A 17,398-nucleotide genomic window follows, 5' to 3' on the forward strand; every position below is an offset into this window, starting at 1 on the left:
TGCGGGTATTAACTAGTGTAGTACGGAGACCCCCTCCCCCTACTAAATGGGTGCCATCCAGACTATGTGACATAGCCGGCAGTATACGGTGGCCGGATAGCTAGTTCTTGAATACACCTTCTTACACCTCCCCGACCCGACCCCTACATTTGGGGTTCTCGCTATTTCCTAATTGCTACGCGTGTGTTTTGTGGTGGTTTTTTCTGCTGAATCGACCCGCACGTCTCAGCGCGTGCTGCCATCGAGCGTTCCCCTCTTCACTAGTTAGTCATATTTGGAGCTTTCTGTCATTGGTCCATTTGGATTCAGGCGCATTTCCGCTTCATTCGAAACATTTGAACACTGCCTTTCACTTTTAATTCCTATTTTCCTTTGCTTTCGTTTCAGGGCTGATGCGCGCAACGAGCGTCTTCCAGTCTAATACGATGCGAGACGTGACATGGTAAAGCAGGGGTTGTTTATCGGGAAACCCAATGAAATCACGCAGTGTGTCGGCACTTTCACTGTACCACATCAGTGACAATGAATCACATCTCCATGTTGGAGCCCTTGCAAGTTTGCCGTTTTCTCTCCTCTCTGAGCCATTGAATCCTTCCCTAATTATTTTGAGTCTGCCTTTTCCTACACTTCCTTCCGGCGTAATGAGAATGCTGGTGGGTTGTCCAGAACACTTCCTGCTGCTAGCAGAGACGGTAGGTCAGCTCTCAGCTGTAATCACTGCGTTGGATCAATTTTATAGTACAACAAACTTTGACGGAATTATCTGGCAATGTTCATGGATAAGCAAGACCTAACTGGGTGAAGAGCCCCTGTAAATCTGAGTATAAAGACGCGGGCGTCTTTGAACTCTTAAAATGGCGTCGAATGTAGCCGTTTTCGGCGCTCAATTTACCGTCACTTAGTGTTTTGGTGTAGTTGAAGAATAAATAGCACAAAGAAAGCTACTAACTGCAAATGCTCTTTGTGACTCACGGATATGTATAGTCAATGGACCGTTTTCGGAAAACTCGACTTACCAGACAAAATTTCAATCGGATTGCTATTTCACATGAAAAGAAAACCAAGCGGTGGCCCGATGCGTGTATCTAAGACAAAGCAGCTCACAGCTGAAAGCAATATGCAGAGATTTCTTGACAATAAAAAATTGAATCAATGGCATTGGGGAGCTAATTATAACTTCAATGCCCTGGAAACTCCTGGTTTAGAAACGAGTGGTCATGTATAAAAGGAGAGGATCTCCTGCTTTGATAGCATCAAATTTTCGGCCAATATGACAACCTTGGATCTTCTATACAGTATTCTAGAAAGAGAGCCTTGGCAAGTGAGGTGAAATGAGGAGCAGACTATCGAATAGCGATGAGTAAATATGGCAGCGCGACGGATTATCGAAGTACCAAACAAAGTAACACGAGCCTCAGCCAACTCCACGCAGGACGGAGCGAAGTACACCCGGGGTCAGTCAATATGCTAGACCGAGACGATGTTCGGTTGCTAACGCAGATTCTGCATCTAGACAACACCGGGGTGATGCAGATCGACCATAAACCACTTATTGCGAGACTTATTGAGAATTTACCCAAGCGCCTGCGTCGAGCACGACCCCGATCGTTTGGACTTAAGAAACCGGCCAGAGAAATATGCGAAGTACACTCGCAACTGAACGGCGAGCTGATTGAACATATATTTATCTTCGTTCAGCGAGAGGTGACGGTCCATCTGCGCCTGTTCGAAGACAATCCAGACCTCTGCCATCCCGTGGAGGATTATATTGTGACGCGTTTACGAGGCATGCGGGCCATGTGGACTAAACCGAGCCCCGAAATCCCGACCATCCCCTTCGCCTGGCCGTATCAAATTAACGAGTGCCCAGCATGCATGTTAGCGCGTGTAGCCTCGGACATAGCTGCTGTGCACTACCTGCGTGTGATGGTCTTGAGCCGTACTCGCACACGTCGAAATCATCGACCACGCACGCTGATGCCTTTCATCGATGAATGCATTAATCAGCTCGGCGGGAATATAACAGAGGAAATCTATAACACATCGAGCCAGTTAGCCTTTGGCATGAAAGCTGCACGCAAGGCCTGTGTGAAATCCGAGTTGAGGAAGCGAGGGTTCGACTCGCATCGCCAATCTAAGCGGCGACGTCGTCATCGATCGAATAGTGAAGCGCGAACGAGGGCTTGTCCCAAGGTAGAGACTCCGAAGAACTCATCGATGAAGATTCTTGAGCATGAAGCTGTGATGATCTCGGCCACTTCTTTGTCTACCGTGGACATTTGGGGCGACGACCATTCTGATTGTCAGCCACAGCAAAAGGCAATTAGCCCAGATATAGGCGGTTCCAACCGTGATTCAGATCTCAACCAAGAGACACATGATCCGCCGGAGAATATTCGAGAATCAGAGGATTGGAATAGTATACAACTCGGACGTGATGCGGTTGATGAACTGATTGAAATGTATAGGACCATGGGCCAAAAGCATCCGTACTCTCGTGGTACATCGGTCCCAGAGGCCATGGTCCAGCCCCTTGACCCAAGCGAAGAACAGGAACCCAGCCATAGGCCCAGGAACGCTCCGATGTACCATAGAGATACATGGGTGATGAAGTATCGGACGGCCGAGGAACTCGCCGCCTTGAGCCAGCAATACGCACAGCTTCCCTTGTCCGCTTTGCTTCCACCACCAGAGGGGTTCCCTAAAGAAGACATGAGCATGAAAAACAGGAGTGTTCCTTTTGAGAATCGGTACTCACCGTCAGACTATGCTAACACTGATTGGGAGGATGACTATTGCACTGAATCCGAGTTGGATCTGATAGACTCGGCCGCCAACAATGATAGCGTCCCAGCCGCAGAGACCACCTGGGACCTGGTATGCGACCATCATAATGTGATTTGAATGCAGATAGACAGCGGGAATACTTTGTGGTTGTGTAACGAATATATTGAGAGGGAGCTCCTGTGTTGACAATGACACGCAAATGCATTTGATTTGAAATAGGCGACGCGAGTCAACCTGTAGAAAAATAGACATTATGGACAAAACGTCGCTGTTGACAATCGTAGAGAAAGGCATGTACAAAAGGCTGGAGCACATTCTCGTAGTATTAATACAGCGGGATCAAGAGCCCCATATACATGAAAGCGATAAAGGCCCACAGCATCAAGAAGGTGACCAGCAGCTCCGAGAACGCCAAATGGGACAATGCAGGGGTAACGCGACACATAATTCAATGATCAATGACATAAGGGCTTCAGTTGTGCAGCACGCTGCCGGGTACTCCGTGGCTAGGGCCCTTTAAGCTGTCGACGGTCTTGCGACGCAGGCGAGTTCGTGTTGCTGGCCCTTCCGAGGACACGATGGCTGGCTGAGGCTCAGGCTCCTCGTTGACCGATGCAGTCGCGGCATCCGCGGCTTGAGCTGCATCCATATCCACCTGCTTCTGAGCATTTTCGCGAGCACGCTCGTAGCGAAGTTTGACCTCACCCTTCCATTGAGTGTTCAGCAGGCGATCCCAGAAGATGAAAAATGGTTGAGAGAAGTTGGTCTTGATGCCCCAGCTCTGGTGGTGGATATCGTGATAGGCCGCGTTGTTCGATGTGAAGTGCTGCAAGGGATCCCATGGGAAGGCGTAGCCGCAGTGGTCGTCGACCGTCTTGATGGTCGAGCAGGTAAAGAACCACATAGCTTGACGGTTGGTCATGCCGGAAACCAAAAAACCAATGCCAGTGCCGGCAGTATCCAAGAGAAATCCTTCCACGGGGTGATTGTACAAGGCACCAAAGGCGTAAGGAACGTACAGGCGATGGTGACGGGAGTGGAAGGTCACTAGAAAGAAAACAGAAAACCATTAGCAAGCTACACGGAGAGTACACAGCGGATATCAGCTTACCATAGAGCCAGCGGTTCAAATGCATCGCCCGGTGAAGGAAGTACTGCCAAGTATCAACGATAGAGATGGCAAGCAGAAATTGCAGGCCCGGGATTAAGTACCAGTAGATGAACCCGGCCAGTGTTAGCTCCCAACCGTTGAAGGCTGGAACGGTCGTTTCCACTCCGCTATCGAGGACCATCGATTGAACAACGCCCGGGTAGGAACCACCAGCTAGAACTCCGCCCAACACGGTGTGTCCGCTCTGCGAAACCTTCTGGGCCAGGCTCGGGGCGTCCACGCCCGCGATAGCCAGAATAGTCGGGATCGCTCGCTGAGCAATGCGGATTCTCTGGGCCCACACCGCGACATCATAATCCTCCTTCCCTGCCATCTCAACCGGATCGAAATACGCGACAGACATTCCGGCCAGTGTCTGGATCACCTGCTGCAAGATGACATCGCGGACGACTTCCCACCGGGTCACTCGGTTCCTTTTTGACAGTTCGGCGGGGGTGTGTAGGCGATACTCTTCGAAATAGTTGTTCACGTCCAAGAAGTGGTAGATCATGGACAGAGCCCAATAGGCGATGATAGGCAGCAAAAGTGCGACGGCACTATCGGGAATGGGCGGAAGAACCGGTTCCCGTACATGTAGCGTGTAGCTTGGGAGAGGCGGAAGGTCAAACGCGACCGAGGTGTTGGCAGCCATGATGGGCGAATGTGTTTCCACAGGGTCTTCGAGTCCCAGGTGGACTGACTTGGCGTGAGTGTTGATCGGATGGTTTGCGCGAAAAGCGATCGATGGGAAGAAGCTCAGGAGATTAGGGAATGAACGAGGTCGACAGTCCCGAAGGAACGCGGAATCAAGTGGGTAGGCGCGATCGATAGAAACAGCGATTCGAAGGGAATATAAAGGAAAGGAGAGTCGATAAGAATACACGCAACCACGGCAGGGAGATTGTCAGAAGGAAAAGATCCAAAAGATCAGGAGGCGAGTGGCGCCAGTCGGATGCGGCGCGGATGACGGCGGAATGACGGTAATTTTGGCCGCCTGCGGTTTTTATGGGTGTCGGGGCCGTGAACAAGCCGTTAAATACGGTATCGATAATGTATTCGGGCCCAGCTGCTTACTGATTATTTACATCTTCAAAATCGGAAGTATACCACAGACCACTTCGAGGCGGAGACTTCATGGGTCTCTCTAATTGATACGGCTAAAAATGTCCTGTCTGACGGCACAAAAATCCTGAATTTCATGTTTACACATTATGATATACGAAAATGACTAGAGAGGTGATTGGGAGATCACGGCGATCGCACCACATGTGTCAATGGAGTGATACATGAGCCTGGTCTGTTTCAATTTCCGCCGCAATGGCTCGATTTGCTAAGAATGAAAACTTGCCGCCCAAAATCCTGGAAGGCACACTTAGGTAGAGTCTCACCGGCTACATCTCGAACAGATTCATGTAGCCGCAAAAGTCAGCATTCATTTACCGAATTATCTGATGCTCCACTTGAGCAATTACATTGTATTCTTGACTATGGAATTAGATAGTTCACTAATATTGTTCTAGAGACTGGGACTTCGTAATTAGCAAAACGCGCTTAGGGCTCCTCCGTGTGGTGTGCCTACATCACTTCATATCGGTGTGTAGTACACCTTAGAGCTACCTAGGGACTGACAATATGGAGATACCTGTTGCAAGAGCAGAAGAAAAAGCAACAGACCCAACCCCATAGCTGTGATACGATACACCTTACAGATGGGCTGCAAGTATAACAACTCAGCGTTAGGCTGACGCGGTTCGTCTCCCGTGGTATATGACCGTAGTGTGGTTTGGGTGAGAGCATTGTCACTCCGTTTACACAAGTGTAGTTGTCCTCACGAAGATGGTCCACACTAGTAATTATATTGTATGATGGTCAATAAACCAAATCCTGTGATTGTTTGGATAGAAATAGGGTGATTGGGTGACCTTGTATTCTTGTCTGGGCCATCTTCCTACAGCCTTTCATGCAGTGGGAAGCCGCCTGACGAATGGGCGAGCGGGGCCATTTCTTTTTTCTGCCCTAGCACTGGCATTGACGATATCAAATGTGCCAACCAGGAACCTAAGACTCAATGGTCGAACGTGTTGTGATATATAAATGAGACTGGGAGGAGAGCAAGGCCACTCGCGCCGGTGGAACCCTGGTGTTGATGCATTGTCACCTTAGCCCCGCCCCGCATACCTCGCTTCGGGGGTATCTGGATTAGCCATTACGCAAATGCTTATCTTTTTATTAGGAGTAATTATTTAGCCTACGTGTTATACATATATCTGCATCGTAATCTCGACATAGCCATGAATATTTCATACCTTGAGGCGTAAAAATAGCGGCAAGCTGTTCTCGAATAAGGGCGATAGGACAGGTGGGCCAGGATTGCCAGTGCCACTGCGGGGCTGGACGCTGGAGGGGGCATTTCCCCCAGTCGATTTCGACTGTGCGAGACAGGTGAAGGCACACACATTCCAGAATGGCCTGGATCGATTGGACACAAGGATATTAGTCCCCAGAAGGACTTTGCCACCGGGAGCGCCGCAGCATGAAGGAGAAGATTCCCCAAACTATACTAATCCGCGTCCCGTGACTCGTGCAAACAAGGCAAACGCCCATCCCCCACCAGGCGGCGCGCGCCACTAAAAAAAACTTCTTTTCCCCTCCTTTTTTTTTGTTTTCCTTCTCTACTCATCTCTGTCAACCGCATTTCCCCGATACCCCCCAAACACCGTCACCATGATTATCTACGAGGTATGTGTGCCTGCGATTGCCTGCGCTTACCCACTGACCGGTCTCCTCATTTCCGGCATCTATGTATGGCCCATGCTGACGATCATAGGACATCATCTCCGGAGACGAGATTCTCTCCGACACCTTCAAGATCAAGCCCGCGGCTGACTGCCCCATCCTCTGGGAGACCGACTGCCGCAAGTATCTCAAGAAGGCCAACGAGGACTTCGAGCTTGAGGGCGCCAACCCCTCTGCTGAGGGCGGTGGTGACGACGATGGTGGTGACGGCGAGGCCGTCATGGTCCACGACATTGAGGACCAGTTCCGTCTTGTCTGGCTCAAGACTGAGGAGGGCCTGAAGCCTTCCAAGGATGCCTTCAAGGCTCACTTGAAGAGTGCGTTCAATTTACCATTCTGGCCAATGATGCTCTTTCCAAGTAAAGTCCAGGATGCTAACATGTTTGTTGCTCGATAGCCTACCTCAAGAAGATCCTCAAGAAGCTCGAGGAGACCGGTGCTTCCGCCGAGAGCATTGCTGAGTTCAAGGCCGGTGCCCCCGCCGCCATGAAGAAGATCACCGCCAACTACGACAACTACGATGTCCTCATGGGCCAGTCCATGGACGGTGATGCCATGTATGTTCTATGTTCCCTGCGTCACACAACTTCTTTTTTCCAGTATACTAATTTGGCTCCTTTTTAGGCACGTCCTGATCGACTTCCGTGAGGATGGTGTTACCCCCTATGCCACCGTCTGGAAGCACGGCTTCAAGGAGGTCAAGGTCTAAGTGACAGATCTTGGCGGGCGGTTACAAAAAGCACTTGACATGAAGAATGAAGAATACATGAAGAAACGCGAGCTCTCTCCATCTATGCCTAGATCGGACGCGGGGATTTCTCTTGCCCCTTCCGCCGGGCCTTTTGTCTATTCTAGCTTTCCGCGTCGCATCTTCGTATCCTAATTGACCGATCCCTCTGATCGTCAAGAGTTACGCCTCATGAATTGATAAACTGTTACGTCTCCATTGCAAATCTCCTCCATGAATTCGTAAAGACCATATACCATACCAATTCCTCATTTTCTGAAAGTCAGATCCTGCGATTGGGTGGTGGGATATCGTATAGCCACTTATTGTAACATTGGGAAATACAATTGCCCAATTACGCATCGGTAGCTGTCCTGTGCAAATGCTTCTATGTATCTTTCAATGCTATGCACATATTACATTACAAATATACTAGATGCAATATCATCAAGAATACCCTCTCCAGTCACTGGGGGAAGTTCCCGGATTGGCGCTATTATCTGTCCAGGCAGCTGGAAGACCTGGATCAGCAGGATGTGGCGCAGCTGGTAACCCGCTGAATTCGACGGCAGAATCAGCCGGGGTAGAGGTTGGAATGCCAAGGTTGGCAAAATCCAATCCAGAAACAGGATCAAGCTCCATGAGCTCATCCGAGACCGGAAGGTGTTGCCCAAAGACTGCATCCCATTGATCCCAGTCGAAGTTGAGGTTGGGGTCAACCATAGATGGTGGGGTGGGCATATTCATCTGTGGGGGATTTGGAGATAGGGGGGTCCATGAAGGGCATCTGAGAGGAATGATTTAAGTTGGAAAAGGGAGGCTGGGGCTGATTGATTGGGATGGAGGATGGCCCTGGGGGGGATCGGGTAGACGAGGGTGAGCCAAGAGAAGATACTGCCTCGGGCGAAGTCGCCGAGATAGATTGAGAAGCAACTGAAGCAGTTGGCATGACAGCCGCAGGCGTATTATTATACCTGGTGGTTGCTGCGGTAGCGCCAGTTTGATTCGGCGGGGGAGGCTGATAGGAGTATCGCAGAGGACTAGGCCGAAGAGAGGCTGAAGACACAGCGGATGTTGGAGGGATGTGGGTTCGTGTCATGTTATAGAATGTTCGATTAAAGTCCGTAAGCTGGTGATCTGGGGGTGGAGGTGGACGCTGGGCCATTGTTGAGGCAGAAGGTGACGAAGCATCTGGATAAACTGGACCTCGCATACTGTTGGGCTCTGGAGCAGGCGAGGATATGCCAGCCTGAATTTGGTCCTGCTCGGTCCACAGCATTTGGGGGTTAAGTCCAGCTTTCTGCCATGCCTTCTGACGCAGCCGGCGGATCATGTCCCATGCCTCACGACCGCCATCTTTGAGAGGCCTCTGGGTAGATACGCCATCTTCTCCACCCACTACTCCCCCGTCTGGACCAGACAGAGCCAAGATGCGGTCGATGAAGGCGCGTGACCTGGATGCCTCGGGACTGTATGGGCGCTCATATAGGTCGATGAGCATAATCCTGGTGAACGTTAGGACCCTGAGGAAATACACCGGGATGGTATTTTAGTTTACTCACATCGTGGCGTGCATAGGTTGATGGTTTCTGAATAATGATCAGCTTGGCAACTTGATTGCGGTCATGTGACCAGACTTACCCTGGCCAGCTCCACTGAAACGGTTGGAAGTCGGGGTCTGTAGCAAGCTGGATAAACTTGTCCATGAAGCCATGACAATGGCGAAGAGCGCTAGTAAAGTCAGACACAAGAAGTTCCGTAGTAATTGTCCTGGTTTACTCACCTCTGCCGTGCTGCAGGCCAGATCCGGCTCCGAGCGTTTTTGAGGAAAGGCTGGTAGGCGACACAGAATGCCTGGATGGCCAATTAGTTCTCCAGTCGATCTTGCATGGGTGCTAGACCACAAACCTTGTCAATATACAACGATAGAATAATGCGTGCCCATTTGTGATAAGAAACCAAAACTGCGGAGTGATATTGTTCGGGACAGCCATTAGGACCTTCGCCTGGAAGCTCGCTCTCAGTGGTATGCGACTCGACGGGGGACTTCGACATGGAGAGCGCTCGTCCCGACGAACCCGATCCGCTGCTGGTGATTTGAGACTCAGGAATTCTGTTGACGATGGAATTCAACTTGAGTTGCAGATCGAGAAGAATCGACCGCAACTCCTCCATATCTTGACGAGTGACTGGCTTTGTTCCAAGTTGAATCTTCAAAATGCGGCGAATGGCTCCTAAAATTATTCGTCAGCATTTCCATTCGTTCTTTTCCTATTGGCGATAAACTTACGAGCCATGATGTATTTGCCTCTCGCAGTGAGGTAGAAGACGTTTACCATTGATGGCCCACCACAGATGGTTGGGTCATCAGGATTGTCTGGAATTCGCTGTTGTGCTGCAACGAACTGGTCATATCGTTCTGCCGCAGGTGTTCCTAGCAGTGAATCTTTGACTTCGCTTGTTTCGCGCACATCCCAATAGTTCTCATCGCCTACTAATGGTGGAAGACCGCTCGACATTGCCACAACACCGTCCATGTGCATGATATGCCACCATAGCCTGCGCCTGTACTCTGCCTCGCACGCCTCAATGCCGAATTTGGCAGGGTCTCGATGGAGACCCATGGTCTGCGCTACACGCATTGCGAGACTGACGAACAGACTGCTAGTCAGAGGCTCTTCCTCTTTGGAGAGAATCGTTTGAACAATCAGATATGCCGACAAGCCCTGGAGTGATGGGCTGCGTGGGAAGGATATTTTGGTAAGCCAGCGAGTGACCTCTTCGTTATACTTTGCCGAGAGGGCGACTCGTGACGGCGGAGTGAATTCAGCCTTGATAGTGCGAATGGAGATCGTGACGGAGCCACCATACCAGATGGCGTAAAGAAGAGGGATAAAAGAGGGATTGGGACAAGACTCTCCGGAGTAGCTGGTATAGTCATACCAGTCCCAAAACGCATTATAGAGTTTGAGGACCGTAGGTGGATGAACAACCGGACTGATGGCATGCACACCGGACATGAAACCCTTATATAGGATGTGGCTTTGTCGCCGGCTCGGGACATGTTCTAGCATCTCCGGCTCCACAACCTTGTCGTTCATTGATGGAGATTCGCCCGAAGGGAAGATGATCGACTGCTGAAACGATCCATCACGGGGTCGAGATGTTGTTGACATGGGCGAGCTGTCGATGGATACTCTCCATTGTCTCCTACTATCAGCACTGGGACCATTCGGGTCTTCGTTGGGCGTCTCGGAAGAAGGCATATCGTGAGAACGATTTTGATCTCGTAACAATTGATTGAGGTCATTGATCTAGAGATCGAGGGTCAGCCTGGTCTTCCCTCAACCGTGTACAGGGGTATCGGATGTCATACCTCATGAGAAATATACGCCCAGTAGGTAGTTCCAACATATCTAATAGGGTTAGATATCACATTTGTCTGCTGAACCCAACCATCGACTCACCTGGATCTGCCCCCATCATCTAGGCTCAGATGGCCCAGATTGAGGCTGCCGACGGGATCGACTAGGTCCGTTGCCTGACCCGATGGGATGGGGAATTCGTCGCCACTCGACTCGGCCGCTGCCCGACGTGGACTGGAGGGACTTGACGGAACCGACTTGCCATTGCGCATGTTGTTTTGCCGCAACTGCTCGAATAGTAACGATTCGGTGCTGGCCGACGCAGCGCCTGCTTGCCTCTCGTCCTCGTCCAGCGAGCGACCCGATCCCCCGATTTTCTCAATCATCGACATCAGCTTGTCCAGCCGCGCTTCAATGGCACGCTGGTCCGACTTGTGTTCTCCGGTCGACCCGGCCTGTCGCAAGTGCCCATATATAGACTGGAGTTCGTCGACATCCTCCTCCCAGATGCGCGGGGTACCTCGGCGGCGTTTCACGCCCTGAGCCGAGCGACTCGATCCCTCTGACGCATCATCCCGCTTGTCCGACGAGACGTCGTACACGCACCCGGCCCCGGTCTTTGTGCAGTTTCCGCATATCGGGTGAACCTGGCACGGCGAACTGGTCAGTCAAGGCTGTGCGTTCTCATCTTGCGCGGGAACCTACCTTGTCACACTTGACTTTGCGACGACGACAGGCGTGGCAGCTGTAGCTGGCGCGGTTGCGGGTAATCTGACGACCCCCGGCGAGCGGACCCCGCGTCGACGAGGGGCGGGAGGCCGACAAGCTCGACAGCTGGGGGTTGGGCGGGCTGATGTCCATCGTCCCCCGCAGAAAACACACTTGCGAGCTCAGTGGACGTCGAGCGCGATTGCAAAATACGGAGCGACTCGGGGGTGCGAATGGCGAACGGCGGACTGCGGATTGCGGAGGATTGCGGGGGGCGGCGAAGGCGGCGAGCCAATGACCGCATCGCCATTAGAGTCGCTGCCTGGGGATTCGGGCAGCTCTCGTGGTTTCGTACTCGTACGAACTCGGAGACATTCAGGTAGTATGGAGAGCAGGAAATTAGGGATGGCGTGCAGATGGTATACGTTTTGCATAAGAAACAAGTCGGAAAATTCCCGCTTACTATGAGTCGTAATGCTGCAGGGTACGATGAGTAGTGTAGTAGTACGCAGTGCCGCCGAAGGTTTAGGAAGTGATAGGCCTACCTTAATTGGATCTTGCAGACTACGCGACTGCAACAAACTAACTAACCTACCTCCCCTAAACTTAAACCATACAACTGCTCCCTCCGCAGTGTCCGCGCTCAATACTGTTTCAGCTTGTCGCCCGGCACCACCCCCCATCTTGGCCACTACGCGGCCTGGCGGGGCATGACTCGCCAAGCCTGGCCAAGTCGAAGCTATTCACATTTCGTCGCTTGGGAGCGAAGCCAAAGTGGCTGCCTGGCGCCGGTTTCAGGAGGAGAGATGTGGTCTGCCTCAGCGGGCATGGCGACCAGTCCCACGCGCCATGCCTTTGCTTTTCGTTCAGCGGAGCGCTGTCTTTGTGCTGTGCGGAACCATGCTTTGGTGCCATGCCGCTGGGCATCGACTCCGCCATCGCCAAGCGGTGATGGATCTTGGAATCCTCTGCACGCGCTCGCAGGTTGGGTGGCCAGCCGGTCTGCTATTATTACGCATGCCTCCCATTGAATCGAGACCACTCTTCTATTGTTCACGACCTTCGACACTCGTTTGTATTTTCTCAGGACAGTTCCCTCGCAGCGCCTGGCCGCAGAACCCCAACAAACCTGATAACAAACATTTGATTAGCGCTGTTTGCGTCCCGAGTTCAATCTCTCAAGTTCTCTCTCCATCACACCCATGATCACCCCCTGGTGGCCACCCCAGCTATGCCTCTTCCTCTTGGTGGGGCTGTTCTGTCTAAGCTCTCATGTTTTCGCTGCCGGCGTGGACGTGGACATAGATAACCATGGTGCGTATGTTTCCTTTTCCCAACTCTACCGATCACTTTGTGCCTGAGGTTCCATCTAATGTCTGTGGTGCACCCAGAATCGATTAAATCTGCGGCTAGTACAATTGCGTACGATCTCGTCACCTTCTACTCCGGCAACAACTCGGGCGATGTCCCTGGCAACCTCCCCGATCCATACTACTGGTGGGAGGCGGGCGCCTTCTTCGGTGCCCTCGTCAACTACTGGGCCTTCACGGGAGACACAACCTACAATGAAATCACGGTTCAAGCAATCACCCACCAAGCAGGAGATAAAGGTGACTTTATGCCAAAAAACCAGACATACACTGAGGGCAATGATGATCAGTGCTTCTGGGCACTCACCGCGATGGCGGCGGCAGAGCGCAACTTTACCAACCCTTCGTCAGATACGCCGGGCTATCTTTCCATGGTCCAGGCTGTTTTCAATGAGCAGACGCACCGATGGGATATGACAAGCTGTAAGGGAGGCCTGCGCTGGCAGATCTACACTTGGAATGCGGGTTACGATTACAAAAACACCATTTCCAATGGCTGTTACTTCGACATTGCCGCTCGGCTGGCTCGCTATACCGGCAATGCGACATACGCAGAATGGGCCACCAAGGTCTGGGACTGGTCAAAGAGGGTCGGCTTGATCACCCCCGACTGGCAGATCTACGATGGCACGACGCATGCGTCCAACTGTTCTTCGTATGACCGCACCCGGTGGTCCTATACTGCTGGTATTTATCTCCACGGCGCTTCGGTGATGTACAACTATGTGAGTCATAATCGCAAGAACAGTAGGTCGAAAATGAGTCTGCCGTTCTGACCGCCCTCTCCTAGACTTCCTCGCTATCCTCAAACCTATCAGGATCATCCAACACATCTGCGTTGTGGCGAACACGTCTGGACGGACTCTTGACTGCCACGAATCATTTCTTTTCTAAGAATGTGATGTACGAACCGCCGTGTGAGCTGATCGGTAAATGTAATGTCGATCAGTTATCTTTCAAGGCGTACATGTCTCGCTGGATGGCAGATGTCACTCAGCTGGCGCCTTATACATACGACACCATCATGAACAAGCTCCGGGTCACGGCGCAGGCGGCCGTCGCACAGTGTCAGGGTGGAGACTCGGGTACCTACTGTGGCCATCGCTGGTCGAGCGGCACCTATGATGGGTCCACGGGTGTGGGCCAGCAAATGGGTGTTCTAGATGTTTTGCAGGGGCTTCTCGTGACCGGCATCGGTGGGCCTGTAACTTCCTCCACGGGCGGTTCGAGCGAGGGAAATAGTGCTGCGGGAACTGAGTCTGACGAGACTGATGAAGAGATTCGCTTTTCCGCCATCACAAATAGAGACCGTGCGGGCGCAGCGATTGTCACAGCGGTTGTTGTGGGCTTGATAATCGCGGCGACCTATATAATGATCACCTGAAATGGAAATTTATCGCGGATAGAAAAGGAGAGAACAAGAAGGAAATAAATAGGATACTCTATCACATGACATGAGGAAATCAAATCCATCCCGATTAAACGCTAGGATCAGAATTATGAATCAAGAATAGATGGCTGCGTTTGATAATTAATGTGTTCTCTTTCCCAAGTTCTCTTTCCCTGGTGCTAGTCTAGACTTTAGCGAAATGTACAAGCAATGCTGATGGTGTTGAACCTGCAAATTAAAAATATCTCAATTGTGTCTTGGCAGATTCTACTACTATATTTACAGTATGTTGATCAAGCAGGAGGAATCTGCTGCTCATCTAGAGGCCACTTGGAGATAACAGTCGGCTCACCAGTCAAGATGAAAGACTGAATAGCCGATCGCTCGTTGTTCAGAGCCAGCTCGTACTTTCCGGGATAGACAACGCGGTTGCCCTGAGAATCCGTACGAGCCACGTTATCGAGCGAGATGGGGATAGTCATCTGCTGTGATGCGCGTGGTTTCAGCCCGCCGAGACGATCAAATCCAACGAGCCATTTATTTGGGTGGGGCTGGGGACCAGCCGTTGTGTTGACGAAAAGCATGGCAGTGTAATCCGAGAGAACACCGCCGGTGTTGGTGATACCAACAGTATAATTCATGAAGGGAACCTGCTCCACAACATTGTAGCCTGCGTGTGTTTGGGTGAGAAGCTCAGTGATGTCAAATGAGTTTCCAGATCTCTTTGCCTTGGACAGTGAGGCCTTGAAAGTTGTATAGAAGAGCCCATGTCCAAACTCGTAGACCGGCTTTCCGGTGTACCACATGTAGGTCTGACCAGGGTTGTCGCCGCTGGGGCGCAGTGCCATGTCGGTCGCGGGGAACTGCATCGCATAGCTTGCTGGGTACTGAGTGGCGGTAAGACGTCCGGCAGGGGCTCGCTTGCCGGTGATAATATCCAAGAGAGCCTGTCCTCCAGATTGGCCGGGGTAACCACCCCAGATCAGCGCGTTGACATTCTTATTCGCCTTAAGGGAGGACGAATCAACCTGACCACCACCCATTTGCAGCACAATGAGGGGCTTTCCGAGCTTGCTCAGTTCGTTCACCAGCTGGAGCTGGTTACCCGGCCACGTAATGTTTGAACGGTCCACTCCCTCCGCCTCAACAGTGTTGTCGATTCCGCCGGCGAAGATGATCACGTCAGACTTCTTGGCTGCGGAGATAGCAGCATCGAAGCCATCGGTTGTAGTTGATGAGATGTTTGTGCCGAACGCATAATTAACATCCAAGTCGGAGGCCTGCAGCGCTGCGAGGGGACTGATGAGGTAAGGCGCGGTAGAGAAATAGTTGCCCTGCATTTGCTCGGTGGCATTGCCCCACGGCCCAACCAAGGCGACACTGCTGGCATTCTTGGCCAGGGGCAGCGTACCATCATTCTTGAGGAGAACAATGCCCTCGATAGCTGCTTCATAGGAGATGTTTCGGGCGTCTGTCGACACAACATCAGACCAGTCGAGGTTTCGGTAAGGGCTATCGGAGCCATCGAAGTATCCCAGGCGCACCAGGTTGGAGTAAAGCCTCATGACTCCCCGCTCAATTTCACTGCGGGAGATGCCTCCATCAGTCACGGACTGGTTCAGATAGTCGCGGTACGTTTCACCGCAATCAATATCTGTACCAGCTCGCATTGAGCCAGCAGCGGCACCAGATGAGTTGGCAGCGTATCCGTGGGGGTTGAACACATTGTAGACAGAGTCACAGTCCGAGGAGACATAACCATCTTCCACGAAGCCCCAGGTATCTCGGAGCAGTGTTTGAAGAAGGAAGGAGTTGGCAGAGCTTGGGACACCATTCACTGCATTGTAGGATGCCATGACACTGTGGACTTTGGCATCGCGCACAGCAGACACGAATTGCGGAGTGAAATACTCTGCGAGGTCCTGTGCAGAGATCTTCATATCGTTGCCCAGACGGGAATGACCATCCCAATTCTCAATATCATATCCCGCATAGTGCTTTGCGGTTGCCACCAGCTTGAGATTGTCTGGATCCACACCTCCTTGGATACCCGTGATGTACTCGTAGCTGTACGCTGAGCACAGGCAATAGGCGTCTTCACCTGGGGTCTCCTGTCCACGACCCCAGACGGGGTGGCGGAACGAATTGATGTTGGGCGCGTACACGTCCAGTCCATATCTCCCCGCATTGTTGAAGGCGCGACCCTGGGTGGAGATGATGTCGCCGATCTGATTGATCATCGTGCGGTTGAGGCCCGCCATGGTGAGAATGGGCGACGGGAATGAGGTGGCCCAGCTGTAGTCGCCGGAGTCCGAGAAGTTGCCGCGGTCCAGTCCATGGAGAGCTTCATTCCAGACCTGGTATGGTGGAAGTCCTAGGCGTGGGATGGCAGGGATATTGTTGCTGGAGCTGTTGACCAGCTCCTCGAAGGTAAACATGGAGATGAGCGCAGTCGCTCGATCATGGGCATTGGCGGACTTGTCGCATACGAGTGTCTTCGCGAGGGGACCATTGGTGCAGTCCGGAAAGCTGAAATCAACGACGCTGGTCGTCTGCTCGAAGAGATCGGGTTGGGCTTCGGTCGAGTAGTCCTTGTAGGTAGTGTTGTCCTGGCCCAGCACAGCCGGCAGCAATGCCGCGAGCACAGCGACGACCACAGGAGCAGGCATTGCGACGGTCGAAATGATTGATACCTCCTGTTCCCTTTCGAAATACCATGACGACTGGGGGAGCTCTCTTTATAGCCCTTACCTGTGCTGCACATCGGTCCAAACTCCATGGGCAGCCTCGGGGAGAAACCCCTTCTCCACATCGCCCAAGCCAGTAAGTCCCGCAGTCGATCCCGATGCTTTGCCGGCGTTGAGCTGCAACACTGCGTTATTTAGCCTGAAATTGACCAGCTTGCCCGATCTGCGTGGGGAATGCCCTGCGATCGGAAAAAGGTCGGCGATGGAGCGATGCCGAGGCGAGAATTCCGATGGGGGGAAGCTCCTCTTTACATCAGTGCACCTTTACACTGTGTACTACTACAACAATCTAGCAGCAGAGCTAGTGAGGTCACCAAGTCCTGCTGTGTAACCACTAGCACCTTTAACATCAATGCCA

At 52.0% G+C, this 17,398-nt stretch overlaps 6 protein-coding genes across 6 annotated transcripts; 3 read left to right on the forward strand and 3 right to left on the reverse strand.

Moving 5' to 3' along the window:
* Positions 1 to 1,464: 1,464 nt before the first annotated feature.
* N7532_007069 (uncharacterized protein) lies at positions 1,465 to 2,904 on the forward strand (the record flags this gene model as incomplete). The annotated part of the gene is made up of 1 exon (XM_056619562.1): positions 1,465 to 2,904. The coding sequence occupies one exon, from the start codon at positions 1,465 to 1,467 to the stop codon at positions 2,902 to 2,904; it is 1,440 nt and encodes a 479-aa protein (XP_056475721.1).
* A 355-nt stretch (positions 2,905 to 3,259) lies between these two features.
* On the reverse strand, positions 3,260 to 4,589 carry sur2 (sphingosine hydroxylase; the record flags this gene model as incomplete). The annotated part of the gene is made up of 2 exons (XM_056619563.1): positions 3,260 to 3,834; positions 3,899 to 4,589. The coding sequence occupies 2 exons, from the start codon at positions 4,587 to 4,589 to the stop codon at positions 3,260 to 3,262; spliced, it is 1,266 nt and encodes a 421-aa protein (XP_056475722.1).
* A 2,072-nt stretch (positions 4,590 to 6,661) lies between these two features.
* Positions 6,662 to 7,442, forward strand: N7532_007071 (translationally-controlled tumor protein; the record flags this gene model as incomplete). The annotated part of the gene is made up of 4 exons (XM_056619564.1): positions 6,662 to 6,676; positions 6,765 to 7,050; positions 7,131 to 7,290; positions 7,358 to 7,442. 4 exons carry the CDS (start codon positions 6,662 to 6,664, stop codon positions 7,440 to 7,442), a joined length of 546 nt encoding a protein of 181 aa, XP_056475723.1.
* Positions 7,443 to 7,919: 477 nt separating this feature from the next.
* On the reverse strand, positions 7,920 to 11,686 carry N7532_007072 (putative C6 transcription factor; the record flags this gene model as incomplete). Its single annotated transcript, XM_056619565.1, has 10 exons — positions 7,920 to 8,207; positions 8,356 to 8,965; positions 9,023 to 9,049; positions 9,102 to 9,191; positions 9,244 to 9,314; positions 9,369 to 9,694; positions 9,751 to 10,774; positions 10,837 to 10,876; positions 10,928 to 11,472; positions 11,531 to 11,686. Coding segments are annotated over 10 exons (3,177 nt in total), but the record flags the coding sequence as incomplete, so codon positions are not given.
* A 1,219-nt stretch (positions 11,687 to 12,905) lies between these two features.
* On the forward strand, positions 12,906 to 14,287 carry N7532_007073 (glycoside hydrolase family 76 protein; the record flags this gene model as incomplete). The annotated part of the gene is made up of 2 exons (XM_056619566.1): positions 12,906 to 13,628; positions 13,694 to 14,287. 2 exons carry the CDS (start codon positions 12,906 to 12,908, stop codon positions 14,285 to 14,287), a joined length of 1,317 nt encoding a protein of 438 aa, XP_056475725.1.
* A 299-nt stretch (positions 14,288 to 14,586) lies between these two features.
* Positions 14,587 to 16,962, reverse strand: xlnD (beta-xylosidase XylA; the record flags this gene model as incomplete). The annotated part of the gene is made up of 1 exon (XM_056619567.1): positions 14,587 to 16,962. The coding sequence occupies one exon, from the start codon at positions 16,960 to 16,962 to the stop codon at positions 14,587 to 14,589; it is 2,376 nt and encodes a 791-aa protein (XP_056475726.1).
* Between the last annotated feature and the right edge of the window lie 436 nt (positions 16,963 to 17,398).

The sequence above is a fragment of the Penicillium argentinense genome, assembly GCF_028826775.1.
Source record: "Penicillium argentinense strain IBT 30761 chromosome Unknown utg000005l_segment0_segment0, whole genome shotgun sequence".
NCBI classification, from domain to species: Eukaryota; Fungi; Ascomycota; class Eurotiomycetes; order Eurotiales; family Aspergillaceae; genus Penicillium; species Penicillium argentinense.